Source organism: Melospiza melodia, chromosome 3 (genome assembly GCF_035770615.1).
Source record: "Melospiza melodia melodia isolate bMelMel2 chromosome 3, bMelMel2.pri, whole genome shotgun sequence".
Lineage (NCBI taxonomy): Eukaryota > Metazoa > Chordata > Aves > Passeriformes > Passerellidae > Melospiza > Melospiza melodia.
Genome location: NC_086196.1, coordinates 55,060,606 through 55,078,163, shown reverse-complemented (window position 1 = coordinate 55,078,163; position 17,558 = coordinate 55,060,606). Strand labels below are relative to the sequence as shown.

General features: G+C 39.2%; 1 protein-coding gene across 8 annotated transcripts in view; it reads left to right on the top strand.

Moving 5' to 3' along the window:
• LTBP1 (latent transforming growth factor beta binding protein 1) overlaps positions 1–17,320 on the top strand; it is a 187,681-nt gene extending 170,361 nt beyond the window's left edge. For all 8 annotated transcript variants that reach the window (XM_063151832.1, XM_063151828.1, XM_063151829.1 and 5 more), the window contains 4 exons: positions 1,387–1,557; positions 11,504–11,626; positions 14,895–15,044; positions 16,309–17,320. In XM_063151832.1, coding sequence (XP_063007902.1) covers positions 1,387–1,557; positions 11,504–11,626; positions 14,895–15,044; positions 16,309–16,478 — 614 coding nt within the window. In that variant the 3' untranslated portion in view covers positions 16,479–17,320. The remainder of the gene's footprint in view (positions 1–1,386; positions 1,558–11,503; positions 11,627–14,894; positions 15,045–16,308) is intronic.
• The last annotated feature ends 238 nt before the right edge of the window (positions 17,321–17,558 follow it).

The following is a 17,558-nucleotide window of genomic DNA, read 5'->3' as shown; positions in this document are numbered from 1 at the left end:
CAAGAGCAGGATTGTCCTTTGGGTTCATCTAGGATGTGAAGAGAATGCAAGAGCCCAAAGGGTCTTCTGTCATGAGACATTCGGCTGACACAGCAGTGAACATCTCAGCCAGCACAGAGCACTCAAGCCTTGTGTCGCTTCTGGCAATGTCCCCCTCATGCACAGGGGGAGGGGGCAGGCTGGTTCTTTTGCTGCCAGCAGAATTTGGAGTCAGTTGCAGAGACCCACTGCTGCTTTTCACTGCATATTCTGCCAAGCTCTTAGTAGAATAGGTATCTAAGCTGTGATCACCTTCATGCTTTCAGAACTCTGTTTTGCTCTTGAGTGAGGTTTCGGTTCTGTACTCAGCCATGCATAATGTGAAAATGCGGTAAATGGATATGCACAGACAAAACAGAACCTTGCTTTGTGACAACACTTATTTTTCACTCTGTGTTGGAACAAAATCAAAACCTTGCAGATGTCTTCACAAAACGATTGTGCTGAGGTTTTTACATTCCAAGTGGAAGATTAAGTTTACAGTTCCTCTCCTTCTGATCAGCAGTGATCAGAACTTGCTGGGACTGGGAATGGTTTCTTCTGAGATCTGTGTCAAAACTATTATGCCTCTGAAATATTCCAGCCTGGACAAAAATACAGATTTTTGTTAATGTTCATAAGAATGTGACAGTAGTTCACAGCAGTGTTCTGTCTTTAACAATAGCTGTAAGTGGAAGATTGGAGACCAGGAGGGCAGATAAACAATACTTCTCTTCACCCTCCCCAGCGCTCTCTCAGCCTCCAGCTATTTTCAGCTCAGGGGATTTCCTGAGACTGATGTAGTTTGTCTGTTTAGTTAATGGGACTCTGTCTTCCAAGTATTTGTCCAGTCTCCCAGGGAGACCATGTAAAATTTTTGTTGAGCTCTGCCCTAGTTGTAACAGTTCTTTCAGATGCATTGATTGCAATATAAGAAAAGCGAAATAACAACTTTTAAAGATCTATTGTGTGGATGGAGTTCCCCAAATATTCACCTCTCTCCCAATGCTGTTTTTTGTCAAGCTCTGTTAATTTCCATGGGAGCCGAGCTGAATCCCTGTTAAGTGTTCAGCAATGACTATGATTTAGAAAGATCTGGTTTTTGGATATGCAACACAATGTGCTTTTAAATTGGCCTAATGTGACAACTCAGGACATTTTAAGATTTTTCCAAAGCTGAACATTCAAGGGATGAGCCACCTCATGACCTTAAAAAAGATCATGACTTCTAAGCTTAAATTTGTATTCAGCAAAGTCTGTAAAGCTAAGTTATTTTTCTAATTTAAATTTACAAATTTTATCATTATACCAGCGTCTTATTTAAATAACAGCGATGTGACAATGACCTAATCCTGTCTTCTCCATCAGAACAAACTGAAGAAGCTGAGGTCTACCAGGACCTTTGCTGGCAGCACCTAAGTGACGATTTTGTCTGTAGTCGCCCACTGGTTGGAAAGCAGACGACGTACACGGAGTGCTGCTGCCTGTACGGGGAGGCCTGGGGCATGCAGTGCGCCCTGTGTCCCATGAAGGAGTCAGGTAAGGAGCACACACAGCACTGCTCCAGCACTGCTTGGAGCACTCCATTGCTTTCATCCCTTGCATTTGTACCTGCACCAGTACCATGAGAAAGAACAAAAAACCCCTAGCCCCTCTAGTTAAGAGAAATGGGTTACCAATAACGACTGAAGAATTTCCAGGGACTGTAGTTTAGTGTGGCATTCACATTCTCTGAAAAAATCCCTTTGCCCAGGATTTTTCTCCTGGGAAGCTGAGAGGCCTCAGAGAAAAGGAAAACAATTCTTATCTCATTTGCTTCTCCTGTGTTGTGCTCATGTGGAATGTGTTTGGAGATTGATTACCCACAGGTGATATTGTTTCATTGGATTCTGGTGTGAGTTGTTATGACTCATTGGCCAGTTGGGGCCAAACTGTGTCAAAACTCTGGCAAGATTTTTCCACGAGTCACAAATTTTCATTATTATCTTTTTAGCATTCAATAAGTATCTTTTCTGTATTCTTTAGTATAGTATAGTATTCTTTAATAAAATATAGTATAATAAAGTAATAAATCACCCTTCTGAGAACATGGAGTCCGATGCATCATTCCTGCCTTCATCAGGGCATCCCAGCAAATACAATAGTTTAGTGTTAAAAAGAAAGCTGGCTGTTGTATTTGTAAAAGACTGTATTTTGTTTACATGTTTGGAAATCAGATACTTTTCTATGATATTTCATGTAGAAGGTGTTACTTGTGGTGACTACAAAAGCTGAATGGATACAGAGAGACATGTCTTTGACCCACAGATTTATTTCTGGGTTCTGGAGGAGGGGCTAGTGGAAGCAGCATAGGTAGATGTCATGCTTTGCCTGAGATACATCAGCCCTGGTTACACAGTCTGGTGGTACAATACAAACTTCTTCCCCCCCTGTATAAACTGTTCCAAGGCTTAGTTTGGATGCAGCTTTCTTACTATAAATATGTCTTTCAGTGACATACCTTACCATGTAGGAATACCAACCTGCACTGGTAAAGCATTTTATTGTGCACATTCCTGGATTTTCACTTGGGCCTTTGTTGCTCTAATGGTAGTGTTGTGGCTAAAGCAATACATGTTTTACTTGTAGGAAAAACCCAGGAATTAAAAAACTACGTAGAGAGACTCAGTGCAGCATTAATGTGGCTGTTTCTGTCTGCTTGGGTTGTATGCTTTTATAATTTACTTGCAAGGTCCCTGAACCTGTTCTTAGATATCTTTACTTGTTTGAGTTTGCTTTGGAAATGCAGCAACTGAAAAAAAAGCATCTGATTTTGATGATGTTGGCTGGAGTAAGTGCTGGCTGATGCTTACCCCAGGAAGAGACTGAAGAAGAAAAACAGGGCATGACAGCAGCTTGATTTATAAGATTTGGAAATCTTTGAAATGTCTTTGTCAGAACAAATCTTACATGAGGACATCAAATTACTATACCTGCTAGAATAATAAATGCAGTGGAAAGAAATGTAATGTTGCCCTGTATTTGAAAGACAAATATAGAGCAACAGCTAATAGCAAGAATCGTTGCTATGGCCTGGAACTCCTCAAGTGGAAAGATTGAGCAGATTAGAGGAGTTTTTCCTCTTATAAAGTTCATCACGTGGTGAGAGTGACCCATCTGTGTCATGCAATCCTGAGGGAGCAAAGAAAAGCTGTTCCTGTTAGAGAGAGTTAAATTAGGTATGAGATTTACTTCTGGAGATTTCTAGCTAGTTACATTTAAAGCAGGATAAATCTGAAAAGCAAGAGATAAGGACCACCAACATGATCAGGCAAAGAGAACCTGCCTCACAAGGGAAGATGAAAAATTTCAAACATAGCTGCAGAACAAAGACTACAAATTCTAAGACTCTCCTCTAGAGCACAATCATAGAGGATTCCCAGAAGCTTTTAATTTAAACAAAAGTGCAGGAAAAAATTGGAACTATTTCAGTGTGAAAATACTAGATGTATTTTGATCATTAGGAACACAGGATTCTGGATTCTGTGCCAGCAGTGGGGTGCAAATCCCCAATAGCTTATGAAGGAAATTGAGAAATTCATTTTAAAAATTACATGGAGGTTCCCAATGGATACCATCCTAAACATCAGTTGGATGATCCTTAGTCAAAGCTGAAGAACATTATGTTGGGTAATAAAATCTTTCTCCCTCCAGACACAAGATAACTTTTATGTGGTTTCATTTGCATTGAGAAGTATCTGCTTTAACTGAAACTGAGGCATACCTTTGATCCCAAATACTTTAAGTTATCCCTATAGATTGGAAAATAGCTAAAAATAAAAGCATAGTTAATGTTTAATATGTCAGAACAAACATGCAAGCTCTCATTTTTTTAGTGGAGATGGTATGTGCTCATTTGTCCTCACACACATGTGCACTCACCCACACAGAAACCTGGAAGCCTTTCTCTGTGTTCAGGAACATTTACCAAGAAAAATTTGAAGCTGACTGAACTGAACAAATGATTCATTTGACATGTCTTCGGTCCGTAGCCCTTACAGTGATATCATTGGCTCAGGAGAGTGCTTTCACACCTCCAGGCCATCAGGTCACAGGTTCAGGTCCTGGCTGGGGAACCTGGAATTTCTCCATTTTTAAATACTTAGGTATTGTGTTGGCTGGGTTTACTACTGAAGGTGTTTGCTTCTTTCCCTAGTTAAGGGCTTTCTGAAGATTTTTAACACATGTTAAAGAAGACCTGCCGATGTGAAAAGCATTATTACCACAAGACTTCCACCATGAAAGGAGTTGGATCATAGTACAGATCTGTGGTTTCCTTTCACCTTGTTTATAGTTCCATTGTATTTGAAGATCTAGTCACCACCCTTAGAAAGAAGGAAATACAGGCCTATCACCATAACTGATACTTTTGCAAGTCCCTTCTAAAGATATTAATGCTTTATTAAAAAGTAAGCTCTAGCTTTTGTAACCCAACTTGTCTTTAAAGTGCTTCCATTTTTTCATGGGAAGATTTAGATGTGCTGTTTGAGTAGGATCCATCATAAAACCAGTGAGAAGATAGAGCACTCTTGTAAGAATTTATCCATATTAAGCAAAAAGAAATACAATCTTAATATCAGCCTGAAAACAGAACTTACATGGTTACTACTGTTTCTAAAAACTAATAATCAGTGCTTAATTAAACAAATTCCACTCCAAACATTCAGCGACTGAGACAAAAATAACTAGGATTTTTTGATATTGCAACGAATATCAACAGCAACATCTTAACAACAGTAAGACTGATAAGTATTTCGGTGACAACATTAAGAACAAACTCAAAATATTGGTTCAAAGTCCTGATCAAAATACTGGCAGCATGAGCTGTAGTGCTATGGTTGAGTACATCTGACTTGTGCAAACAAGAGAAGTAAAGACATTGTTTTCAATTACATTCAATTATCTTGTAATTAATTATTTCAATTATCTTAGTATATCATCATTGCGGATAAAGACTTTCACAGATTTCATCAATACCAAAATGTTGACTACTAAAATGTATTCTCTCTGAGCTCACAGTGTCATTAGTCTGTGTTTGCCCAAAGAACAGTAATGGAAGTTTAGTAGTTATTCTTAAAACACTTCTGTGTTGTTTTGGGTTTGTCATTGGCAATCTGTAGAAATTGACCAGTTGACAAAAATTAGAAAATTGGATACTTTTTGGTTTAGAAAACAACAGCAAATCATCCTTTCTTCATTGCACCCACACAAAAAAATACATGTTGGATGCCTGGCCTTTGGAAATGCTGCTTGCTTTGTCAATTTGCTGTTAGTGTCTACCAGCCCAACTCTCTCCATCCAGAGTCCATGGTCTAGTAACTGGTAGCAGGACAAGCACCAATAGGTTTAGCAGCTGGGTCAGAGCCTCCATGCCAGAAAACAGAGCAACTGCCCCAGACTGAAAAAATCTGAAATCCAAAATAAAGCCATATACACCTCAAGTTAACTTGAACTTGTAGGACCTGAGCTATAAATGTTCTGAGACTCCAGAAATTCCTGTGAGACCCTTAGGGGACTGGGATGGATTTTAGGCAAGGTATATGGTTACAGGAAATTTGAAGAGAGGAGATAGAACTATCATCTAGAAAATGTTGAGTGATGTGGTGTGCTGGGTCAGCATTTAATTTACAGAAACAGCCTATCTTTGTATTTGCAAAATGATAGTTTTGAGGCTATTGCAGTGCAGTACCACCTCTGCTTCAATAACACCTGAAGTTGCTGTAAGGTGGTATTAGGAGCCCCTGAACCAAAGAGATGTCAGTCAGTTAAGGAGGTACTTTCTTTTCTGTAGCTGGCTGCCTGGAGAAGCTTTCATACAGAAAACCAGGGTGAGGTAGGTCTGGGACTCAGCAGCTTTAGCAGATGTTTTAATAACTATTGAGAGTGGGGGTACATTACTACATCTGTAACCTAGACTTTTTGTTGGTTTGAGTACTAAGATAATGTCACGAACACATTCTAAAGCACCTGGAAGAGGCACCAGCATTCTGTTTATCAGCCTGCTTATTTGTGTACCCTTAGAAATAATTTTTCTACTCTTTAAGTTTTGAATTCTATTACTTTATGGGGTTTTATGGGAACCACTTTATGTTTAGATCTACAGAAAAGACAATGGTAGTTCTCCAGTCAGTAGATGTTTCAGATGTTCTGTGGGATTAGAAGTCACATAAAGAACTGCTCTTCATATTGTATTTGATGTTTCTCTTTATCTCCACCTTACCATTTGCAAAACCCATGCTGGGAGAACACTGAGAGTAGTGGGTAATGTGGATCACCTGGGCTATTGTATAGTGTAGGATTTATCTTGAACAATTTCCTATTGTGGTTTTTATACAGAAACCCACATCAGTGCTGCCAGTTTTTCCTTCCATCTGGAAAGATAAATCAGTGCCCTGAGCAATATAGTTCCCTGATCTGTTCTAGACATGTTCTTTACAATGAGATGCTGTCCTAGAGGTCTTTCTCTCTTTCCATGGATTAAAATGGACAATGAACAACTAATTCAGATGCAGACCTTCAGAGATGCCTACATGGAATTGAATTCTGCCCATTTCTGGCAGAACAGATTGTTTGGATTGCATTTTTGTTGCAAAGGAACTCTGTGTATCCTTTGTAAACATTGAGTAAGTTCTGGGCTGAGCTTCCATATTATGTGAACATAGTGTTCCCTTAAAGTCCTGGCTGATGTCACTCATGAAGATCTGGAAGTACAGGGAAAAACCAATGTGTGTAAAGGATGAGTTTTCATCTCTCCTCTTTTGGGATGGTAAAGATGAGCAGGGAGGCACTGGATTCATTTCTGTAGATCATTGCTCATCTTTCCATTTAGGATGGCATTGTGGCTCCTTCCTTTGTGGTAAGGACTCTGGTCAAATGGATTCTGTCCTCTGGGTTTAAAATATTGCAGTGATTGGGCCTTGAATATTCAAATTCTTGTGTTTGGTTGTGCAGTTTTTTCGCTGATTTAATTTCTGTTGATGAAGAGTTTCAGTGCTTTTTCTGAAGGTTAGGAGAGACATGCAGAGTAGCTTTGGCTAAAGGTTCTTTCTCATGGAACCTCACATTCCAAGTGTTCATGGAAATCAGCAAGGAGTCAGAAAGCCATGTGCAAAGTTGTGTCAGAAACAACCTGACTTTTACTCCAACTTTTAACTATCTGCTTGGAGTAAAAGGAATGGCAAGATCATTTTAGGAAACTTGAGCAGCATTAGTAGTGGAACAAAAGGTCACTACCAAGAGGTTTTGAGACAATCAATTTGGTAATTATTTCAGCTTAGCAAGAGCTTTACATCCACTGTGAATCTTTTTCAGGTATTTTATTTAGTGTGTTCATGAGAGGATAGAAACATCCTTCTTAACTAATAAAAAATAGCCTTTAAGACTGACACCTTTACCTTTTGCTTGTGCTGTAGAATAGATACCAATGCTGTTCACTGCAAACCTCAGCATCTATCCATGGGCAGCATCAATGAAGTTTTCAAAATTGTCAAATAGCACATCTAAATATAGAGCAGAAATACCATTAGCTTTAGTTCTCATATGATGCAGTGTCCTGAGACAGCAGAAACTTAACCAATTTAGATTGATGTCCAGAACCTTTGCTGAAACTGTTACGTTCTTAAATAACTTGAAGGATCTGGTTTGGTTTCTTAGTCTTGGCTTCTTCTGTGTGTGATGGTGACAATTCTGAGGAGCTGGAACAGAAATAAAGCTTTCTTTATGGGCAGGAGCTGGACTGGCTGTGGTGTATTTGTTTCATGGTTGTGTCAGGAAAAGCTTTTTATCTAATATTTTGCTTTAAATACATGAAATATGGAATAATGTTTCTGACATTAGGAATTTTAGGCCTCTGGGTACAAGTAAGACTCACAAGAGCTTGCTCAGTTACAACTCTGTATGCAAATTAGATGCACATTTGCACAGCTGCATTTTGGCTAACAAGCACCTAAAAGCCACTCGGTTCATGCAATTTATATTGTGTCATCTCTGTCAGCCAAGCTTTCATCACCAATTACAGCTGACATCTGTGCCAGTACACATGTGTGTCTAGATGTAATCCCCTAACACTTGTTTAATAGGCAATACTTCTGACTTTAAAAATGTCCTTTACATTTTTGGAAGCATGATCAGCTTCCTTTGATAGTAGCCACCCTAAGGTATACAACAAGCTGTCTCTGTGCTTCATTTGCAAGTTATGAGAAAAACTTAGAGACACATGGACCAATGTAGACTAAGCTTTATTAAAAAAAAGGGATTTTTTTTCTCTTGAATTGTAGTTATATTGTCCCTAATCACAGCCAAGAGATGAGTGAACAGAAAAAATAAACCCCTATATAAAAAGATTTCTTCATTCATTGTGAATTATAGAGTATTTTCTTTCAACTTTACTTGAAAGATTAGTTTCAAAGTCAGCAATAATTTCTGTGACAACTAAAATGCTTCTGTCATTCAGGGATAGTTACATGTTCTGTCTTGGTCTCTGCCCCCTTACCTCCTTCTTGATCTCAGTCTCCTGTTGTCATTTCCCTAGGGCAGTGTCATGCTGTTCTCCCATTTGAATACTTGCCTGCAAGTTTCTGTGCACCAGTCACGCTTTCACCCACAAATCTTACAGCACTCTGTTCATGTAGTTCCCTCCCCTGGGAAACTGTGACCAACATACATCACAGTGACCCCAAATACTTTATTTTTAATTTGAACTGTAGGAACATAGCATAACAAGGGGAAAAGTTTAAAATAACAGAAAGTGTCATTGCTGTAACTTGTTCTATCCTCCACAGGGGCACTCTGATGGGTTAATTTCTGTCAGGGATCCAAGTCTCAAGTCTACCTTATTTCAAAACACCAGTTCTCATGACCTTTCCAGAATGTGGCCCCCTGTATACCTTTCAGTCTTTGTACTCTCCTCTCTGCACACCCTTTTTTCCCCTGGGAAAAAAAAATGGAAAAAAAAGAAAGAAAGAAAAAAAAAAAGACAAGCTGAGAAAGGTGGAATAGATAACTTACCATTGTTATTTCTGAATTTCTACTGTTAGTTTCTTAGGTGAGTTGCTATTGCTCCCTTTGGATTTATTGCCCGAGCACCTAGTTGACTGAATCAACACAATTTAAAAGACAAGAGATTTAGTCTATACTACTTGGACAGCTAAACAGAACATACAGTATTAAGAGAGTATTACAAGTATAAGACCTAAAAATGCAGACATTCAGAATTTGATTTTTGAGGGACCAGTGGGGCAGGAAACAAGTTTCTGTTGTCAACATTTCTTAATTCTTCCTTAGATGTTGAACAACTTTGCATTGGCAGACATGCAATATAAAATAGTCTTGCACAATCATCAAACTATGCAACTCTCATGTACATGAGACCTCCAGCTCTATGGATTTTCAAAAGTTTCTTCAGAACTAAAACATTGTTTATAACTACTAGTATCACTAATGGCAAGCTTAGCCCTGAGTAATCTGGGAAGCCAGTATACAGGTTCTGCTCAGCCCTTCCCATCAGATCACATTCATCTGGAAGAGGCAGTGATCCCTAAAAGCTGCTTGTCTTGTCCCTTTGCCTTTCACTGACTGTTTTTATGTGGTGGTTTCTTCCACACAAGCCAGACGAATTAGTATTTTGTGGTAGAACACAGATTTCCTTTGCCAAGAACATTTGTGGGCATCTGTGACAAAGTGCTTTTACTATTCTGCATAGCTTTCCTCTGTGTCCATTCCATATGAATGAAGGGATCATTCTGAGATGATAACTTGTCCCCATGCATGAAGGGGTTAGATGTGGGGAAGAAAGAATGAGGTGTTTCTGGTCCTATGACAACTTTTAAAACTGTGCTCATTATCACACTATCTCAGTGGGAAGCTGTGCAGTCAGGGATGTAAGCAACCTTTGCTATATGTTGTTTATTTTGCCATGCTGGCTTTGTTTCCTGTGCCCTGGGGTGTTGCTCTTGGGCAGTGTACTTTGTTCTCTGGGAGAGGAAAGTGGTGTTTGGATGTTATTACTGTATATAAATATATTCTGGAGGACATAGCTCAAAGGAAACCACTTTGCTCTTGCAGCAGAATGTGGTGGGATTTACAATGATTTTTCAGTTCTCTGGGGAGTTCATGCTGCAGACTTGGACTGCCAGCCATGGCAGCTCTGGGTGTGCACAGACAAGCTTTGCCTGTACTGCTCTGTCTTGTGCTCTCAAAGGGCCAAGTTGTTGACCACAGAATTCAAACAGACTATTTGAACACTTTGGTGTTTTCAGTACAAAATAAAATCATTCCAGGTGGAGGAGATACTACCTGTAAAAATAAAATTACAGTGCTGGACAGCAAGTAGGGCTGTGCTCTGTACTGTCTAGAGGCAGTCTGGACTTATCCAACTATTTGCTGTCTGGGACAGTTCTACACAGCATGAGGTTTCTGGCTCTGCAACCATCTGCAATTCTTGGATTCTGCATCTGCTTAGGGCTTTTTTTCCTCCCTCTCTTTTGGTGGTTTTTCTTTCCCGTCCTTTCTCTGCCTGATTCTCAGAACACCAGGCAATCTTCACAGAACCAGAAGCTGAATAGACTGTAGCAACAGTAAGGGAGCACCTGGGTTGCTCTATTTTAACAATATTTCTGTTTTCAAATAAATTCCATTGTTTGTGTTTTAGGAAAGGGTAGTAGAAACAGAGTTGACACAATTTTTATTTGATTTATAAGAATCAAACTCTGCTTAAGCATTTCAAACATGGACTCTGACACCTAAAATGAAAAGTTGCTTTGGTCTTAACTTGTGTTGCTCAGCTTTTAGAGAGAGGCACAAAATCAGATGTAACTCTTTCTTCTGTGTGTTTCCCCATGCTCTGAGCTTCACAGCCAAGGAGACTTTGAACAGCACTCACACTTTTAATGCTGTGGGTTTAAGATACAGTTTGTAGATAAGTGTGGGCTATTCTAGAAATATTTTCACTCTGATTTCTGCAGCTTGGCTGATAGTGCTAGAAATATTGGCTGTACCTGCCCCAATTTACTTCCCTTGTGGAGGCTCCTGCTAGCAGCCATGATGGTCTGGGATAGCCTTTGTTCCACAGAACAAGGAGTATAAACAGAGACAGCCCTGGAGAGAAGTGCATCAGCAGCGGGATACACAGCATCCCTCAGCTCTTGTTTCTCATGCAGAGCAGAAGAACCTGACCTATAACTTTTTGTACAGTTATTGACTCAAATCTGTCCCTGGTGTTATCCCTATTATGACTTAATAGTATATATTTGGCTCATTAACATTTTAATGACATCCTTCTTGAAGAGAGAATGCTTTCTGGAAATTTTCTTTTCTGCAGATTTATGGTGTTTCTAGGAAGAAAAGTTTATTTCCAGCAAACATGAACCACAGCTCACTGGGACTAATGTAATGCAGCCTGTGCTACAAGTGTGTTTACTTTTGTATCTTATTTTCTTCCCCCCCTCAGAGGATTACGCCCAGCTGTGCAACATTCCCGTTCCAGGATCTCGCCGGCCATATGGACAGGATGCTTTGGTTGACTTTGAGGAGCACTACACTCCAGAAACCAATCCATACTTCGTTGAAGACCGTAAGCCAGAGTCTCTGTTATGAAAAAGACTTGAAATGAGATTTTTACTTCAGTTTTTTTTCCCTGTAGCCAGTTTCATTCTTCTCTTTGCTTCTCGGTAGTGTGGCCTATTTATGCTTTAGTTATTCCTACAATACTAGCTTTCAGTCAGGTGTTCCAGTTCAAGAGCCAGGTTTGTGTGAGAGTCCAGTTGGGCTCAGGGTACAATTCATTTTTAATTTAGTGAAACAGTTTGTGCCAAGTGTACTAAATTTGTGTTTACCAACAGTTTTACAGCTCAAGGTCAAAAGGCTTGCCAATTTTCCTTCTCACAAATTGATTTTCCTTTGGAGCATGGGACAGATTTCTCCAGAGTGCATTAAAAAAACAACTCTTCATCTTTCCATGATTTCCCAGCAGAACTTGTATGGGTGAAATGAGAGCATGCAAGTCATTCTTGCCCAACAGAGAACATGTACAGCAGAGTGTGATCAGAGAATACCCACATGTATGGACTTGAGGCTGGATGCTCTGGCCTGCCAAGCAGGGTGTGAGGGATTGCACACAGCATCTTGCTTGTACCTGAGGAATATCAGGGCTCTTTATGTTGGGTCAGGCCCAGCTCACTTTTAACACTTGTATGAGATAAATGCTTACAGATTTCAGCATCTTCCTCAAAATCAGGCACCCTGTACAGGTCCAGAGTATTTCAACACAGTTTTAGAGAAAAAAAGTGGAAGTATCAGAAGGAGCTGGTAATTTCTCATGCTTTACATATGTATGGCCTGCAAGTTGCCACTCTGTTCTTCCCCAGTCAGTGTTTCTGAGTGTTGATGTGTAACTGAAATGTCTCACAGCTGAAAACTACTGATTACACCATGAAAACCCAGAACAATGACTGGAAAAGCAATGTTAATGTACTGTTAATCTGGAAAGAAGCATTTCACAAGGTATAAACAAGGTATATAATTTAGTGGTAAATAAATACAATAAATTGTGGAAAGTTTTGAATCCACAGCTGAGACCATAGAATGGCTGCAGTGGGAAGGGACCTTAAAGATCATCTGGTTCCAACCTCTTAAGGACAGAGGCTTGAGAGCTCATGGCTCTTGCTCCCATCTTATCACTGAACCAGATGGGGCATCAGAGACTTCAGGATCACAATCCTGCTGCAGGCTGTGTGAGGAATACAACAATACCTCCCATCCCATGGCAGGGCCATGTATTTCAGTGCAGTATTTGTCATTGTGCAGTCAGTTTCTACAGAAGCAAATACATACCTCAGAATTACAATACAGGTCCTGTTGAGCTGTTTTGAACTAGAGTATATTTTGTGAAGTAGAACTTGCTGTGAGTGATACATATTTTAGTTTTACCTAGTTAAAATTGCAACATACTGAGTTCATGACAGAGAGAGAGGGAGAGAAAAAAATATATATATATGTGTACATAAGTTTATGCACATGCCTATGTGCTACATATAAGCTATATTTCTAATAAATTATGAGGGGCTTTTGAATTTAAAAAATACCTGTGTATTTGGGAGGACACCTTTGCCTTTCTTGGCACTGTTTTCTAAATTAGAAGAGGTTTTTACTTTAAAGGTCTCTCCTGAGCTCTCTACAAGCTCTGCCAGAGGTCTCCAGCAAGTAATGAAACTTGGTTGCCTACATCACGACAGTGCTCAATATCCTCAATACTACTGCACTGAGAAGTGATTTACAAGGCTCATGAGAAAGCCTGCAATGTTTCCCATGTAATGTGCACTTGTATACCTTCTGTGTATTATATATGTTCTTGAGATGTGACATCTGTCAGCAAGTACTTACTTCACATTATGTGTTCAGTATCTTCAGAAGCCACTCAACATATCACTGACCAGCCTGATCCTCACTCAGAAGCCCACCATGCTAGAAAATCCAGGATAGGAACAGTATTGGTAGTCAAGAGAAGTGGAGTGGAAATGGCAGAATGGAAGAAGATATGGAAAGGGCAGAATAGGAAAGGAAAAAAGCAGGTCAGTAGAAAAGAGGGCCTCAAGGACCAAGACAGAATGGAGTAAATAAGAAAAGACAAGAGAAAAAAAACGTAAGGAAGGGAGAAATTCATATTCCAAGCTAGCTTAGCAAATACTGTATCACAGCTGTTGCAATGTGAATCAGTAAACAGTTTTTCAATAAGTTGCTGGCTTGTTGGAGGAGCCACTACCAGTTACAGGACAGATGGGGAGATATATTCTACTCTATTCCACTCCAGCTCCAATTTCCCCTCTCTATTCATTGTGCTATTAAACTTATGAGTCAAACATTCTCAGCTTTTTCCACAGAAGTCTGTTTGGTGTGATGGGCTGCCATCTGCAGTCCTGTTACATCACTGCTCCATGAGCAGAAAGCTGGTGAAAAAAATCTTAGGACTTAGAGGAACAGTTCAGTCCTAGAGACAATCTCTGAACATTTAAAAATGTAAAATAATTTTGTAAGTATAAATTCTTCCTTATATATAAAAGCATAACTGTCACAAAAGCCCTAAGGCAGGGAGCACAAAAAGCATTATACAAACCACTGAATACAAAGACAACTCTTTGTATAAGAGGTGAAAAAAAAAAAAGCTCAACTCTTTGAGCTTTGACTGCTCACCATCTAGAATTATGACAAGGAGGAATTGGTAGATTATAGGTATTTGTACTGGCACCAGTCACTGAAGCACAAGCCAAAGGGCTGTTAACAAAAAACCACAACAGGAAAGCAGTCTCTGATTTCTTCTCATTTTCCTTATGGCAGCTGGGATTGATTTTTTTTTAATATGTTTTCTTCTGGATAAATTATAATGCATCTCTTACCCCTCTACACACTCACCTTATTTTTCTACAATCCTGTTTTAAGAAACTTTCCCAAATTGCATGACTATTTGTTTCCTTAAAGGCTGATAAACATAACAATTGAAATAAAGGGTGCTATTTAGAAAACACTAACTTACCCTTTAAAAATAAACAAAGAAATTCTAGAGTTTCCATTCTACCAAAAAAAAAAAAAATCACAGATTTTTAACACAAAATAAAACTTAAGAGTTAACCAAGTTATTCAGTTTCCATCTTGAAACATATCACAGCACTTTTCTGGTACATTTAAAACTCCAGATGGTGCAGCTCTGCTAGAGCTGACCTATTTTCTGCAAAGTCAAGTCACATTCCAGTAAACTTCTGAGAGAATTTCAGTCTCCCACTATATATTTGGGTATACTGATTCAATAGCTTTGTAACCTGCCTGTTTGCAATTATTTTTCCTCCCAGGTTTCCTGAACAGCTTTGAGGAGCTACAAGCAGAGGAATGTGGTATTCTGAATGGATGTGAAAATGGCCGATGTGTGAGAGTCCAGGAGGGCTACACCTGTGACTGCTTTGATGGTTATCACCTGGACATGGCCAAAATGACCTGTGTTGGTGAGGATAACATATCACCTCTTATATCCCCTGTTATCTCCTGGTAGTCTGTCAGTTTACTCACTCACTTCCCCTTAGGAGGCCTTGAACAAAGAATTTAAGGATGATCACCTGAATTGTATTAAAGATCCAAGCTTTGTTTCATTTACTGCAAAGGCTAGTAATTATTGTTACAAAAATGTCTTTGTGTTTCTCAGTGCATCTTGGTCATTACAGCTGTGTTCAGTTAAGAGAGTAGACGTGAACAGATACACAGTTTTGGAATTAAGCTTAAACTTATATCAAGATTTTAATGTACAGACCAAATGTTTTTCAAAGGCTTCAAGTAAGCTAGGAGGATGGAACTGGATCCAGAGCAGAAGAGTGATTTTTAGAGTGGATTCAGAGTGTTTGCCTAAATATGCATATTTAGTGAAATAGTGAAGTTTGTGAAGCTAGTGAAGTTTGGCCCCTGATTTTCACAGACTTCAACAGTCAACACACTCAACTATTTCTCTCACTCTCAGACTAGTAAATCTGCATGTTCACTAACCAAGACATCTATATCTTCAATTAAAACAGCTAAACATGGGAACAACAAATGTCAGTGAGAAGATGAAGCAAAACCACCCCTCAACATAGCAACCTAGTACAAACAGTGTGATTATTTCAGTCTAAGGTCTGCACTAACCTGTTTAGCATTTTGCTTTGTGTCACACAGCTGAAATCTCCCAGCTCTGTGAGGAGGAGCTGCCCATGTGCCTTGTAATCTTCAGGGCTTTATGGCAAGCTGGCCTCCTTAGAAAGAAAAGATGTAGCTGCTGTGTATGTCAGACCTAAGCTGTGTGACACTGAGTGCAGGTAGTTTGTCCTCACAGCTATTCAGCTGGCAGCACCAGCAGCTCCTAAAGTATTCCACTGGTAAAGTACAGATGTTATGCTGAGAACTTTGAGATTCTTTCTTAAAAGTTACTTTTCAGTCATCAGATAAACACATGTAAGTGGTTACTTACTTTTGTTGTGCAGCTGGGCTGAATTTGGGCTTGGTAATCTAACAGTTTAAGGCCCTTTAATACCCTATTGATTTCCTATGATAACTTCCACCTCTTCCCAATTCATCTTTTAGGGCTTTTGGCCCAGCCTAATTCCACCCAATCGGAACTGAAAATAAAGCTCCCAGGGCATTTGTGCAGATTGTTCTGGTCCTAACAATGCTGGAACTGAATGAGTATTAACTACACACCAGACTCAAGCACATGTGTCTTTTGATGTCTCCTTTTTGCAGATGTGAATGAGTGCAGCGAGCTGAACAACAGGATGTCCCTCTGCAAGAACGCCAAGTGCATCAACACAGAGGGGTCCTACAAGTGCCTGTGTCTCCCTGGGTACGTGCCTTCAGACAAGCCAAACTACTGCACACCACTGAACTCAGAACCAGAGAGTGAACTGGAGTAGAGGAAAATCTCCACATCCTAAGCCCATATACTCTGCACTGTATAAAGAAAAGGAAGAAAAGTATTTAACTTGAGGAGAGAAGGCACCAGAGTAACAAACAGAAGGGGAGAAAAGGGTTAAAGTGTATCAAAGGTGAGACGTGATGGGTTGGTTCTTTATCAGCTTCACTGAAGTGACAGACCAAATGGACACATTGCTCTGTATGAAAGAAACAAGTATATAGTGTGTTCATAAAAAAAAATCTTTGAAAATAATCAAAACCAGTGCTGTTATTTGAAACAGAAGAGCATTGGTTTTATGTTTTTTGTTTTGTTTTGGATTGTTTTTACTATTGCTTGATTAATTTGGCATTTAAATAGTGATGGAAATATTTTATATTACTATGTCATTTTTTGATTGTTAATTTCCTTGCCTACTGTTTCTTTTCAGACCTTTTTTCTGATCAGTACAAATTCTATGATACAGATATTCTTAGTCCATTTTATAAGAACTGTTACACAGGGTGGTGCTCCTCCTTCCCTAGAACATTGGTCAGTGACTTTTTTTTAATTTGCTAGTTGTCTGCCCTGTGGAGCAGGCACCATTTGTTTTCAAATGTTTATATACCTTGGCGAAAAGTCCTTATATTCATTTTGTATCCTCTATGGTTGTTACTGCACTTAAAGTCGTTAGAACCTTTCTTGCCAAGTTCAAAGCTGCTAGTGGACAACATTGGATTCCTTTTGTACATTAAACCAAAAGATTTTAGCTCACATCTCTATTGTAATGTGTAAATTGAACACAAGAGACATCTTGTATGATTACCCTAACATATTAAAGCTGTATATTAAAACTCAATAAAATCACCTTTTTTTAGAAAAAAAAAGTAATATTTTGGCTCCTTTCCTCCCCCCCCCCTTTCTTTTTTCTGTGTGTTTATTGTACAAAAATCAGCCCTCAGGTGTTTACAAGAATCAGCCTCTCAGTACTAGATTTAATTTACATTAGAATAGTGTTAGGGAGTTGTCTGGCTGGTTTTTCCTTCTCATTCTGTTTTAATAAGACCAGAACCTGAATTAGTTAATGCCTGAAGTTAGGCTT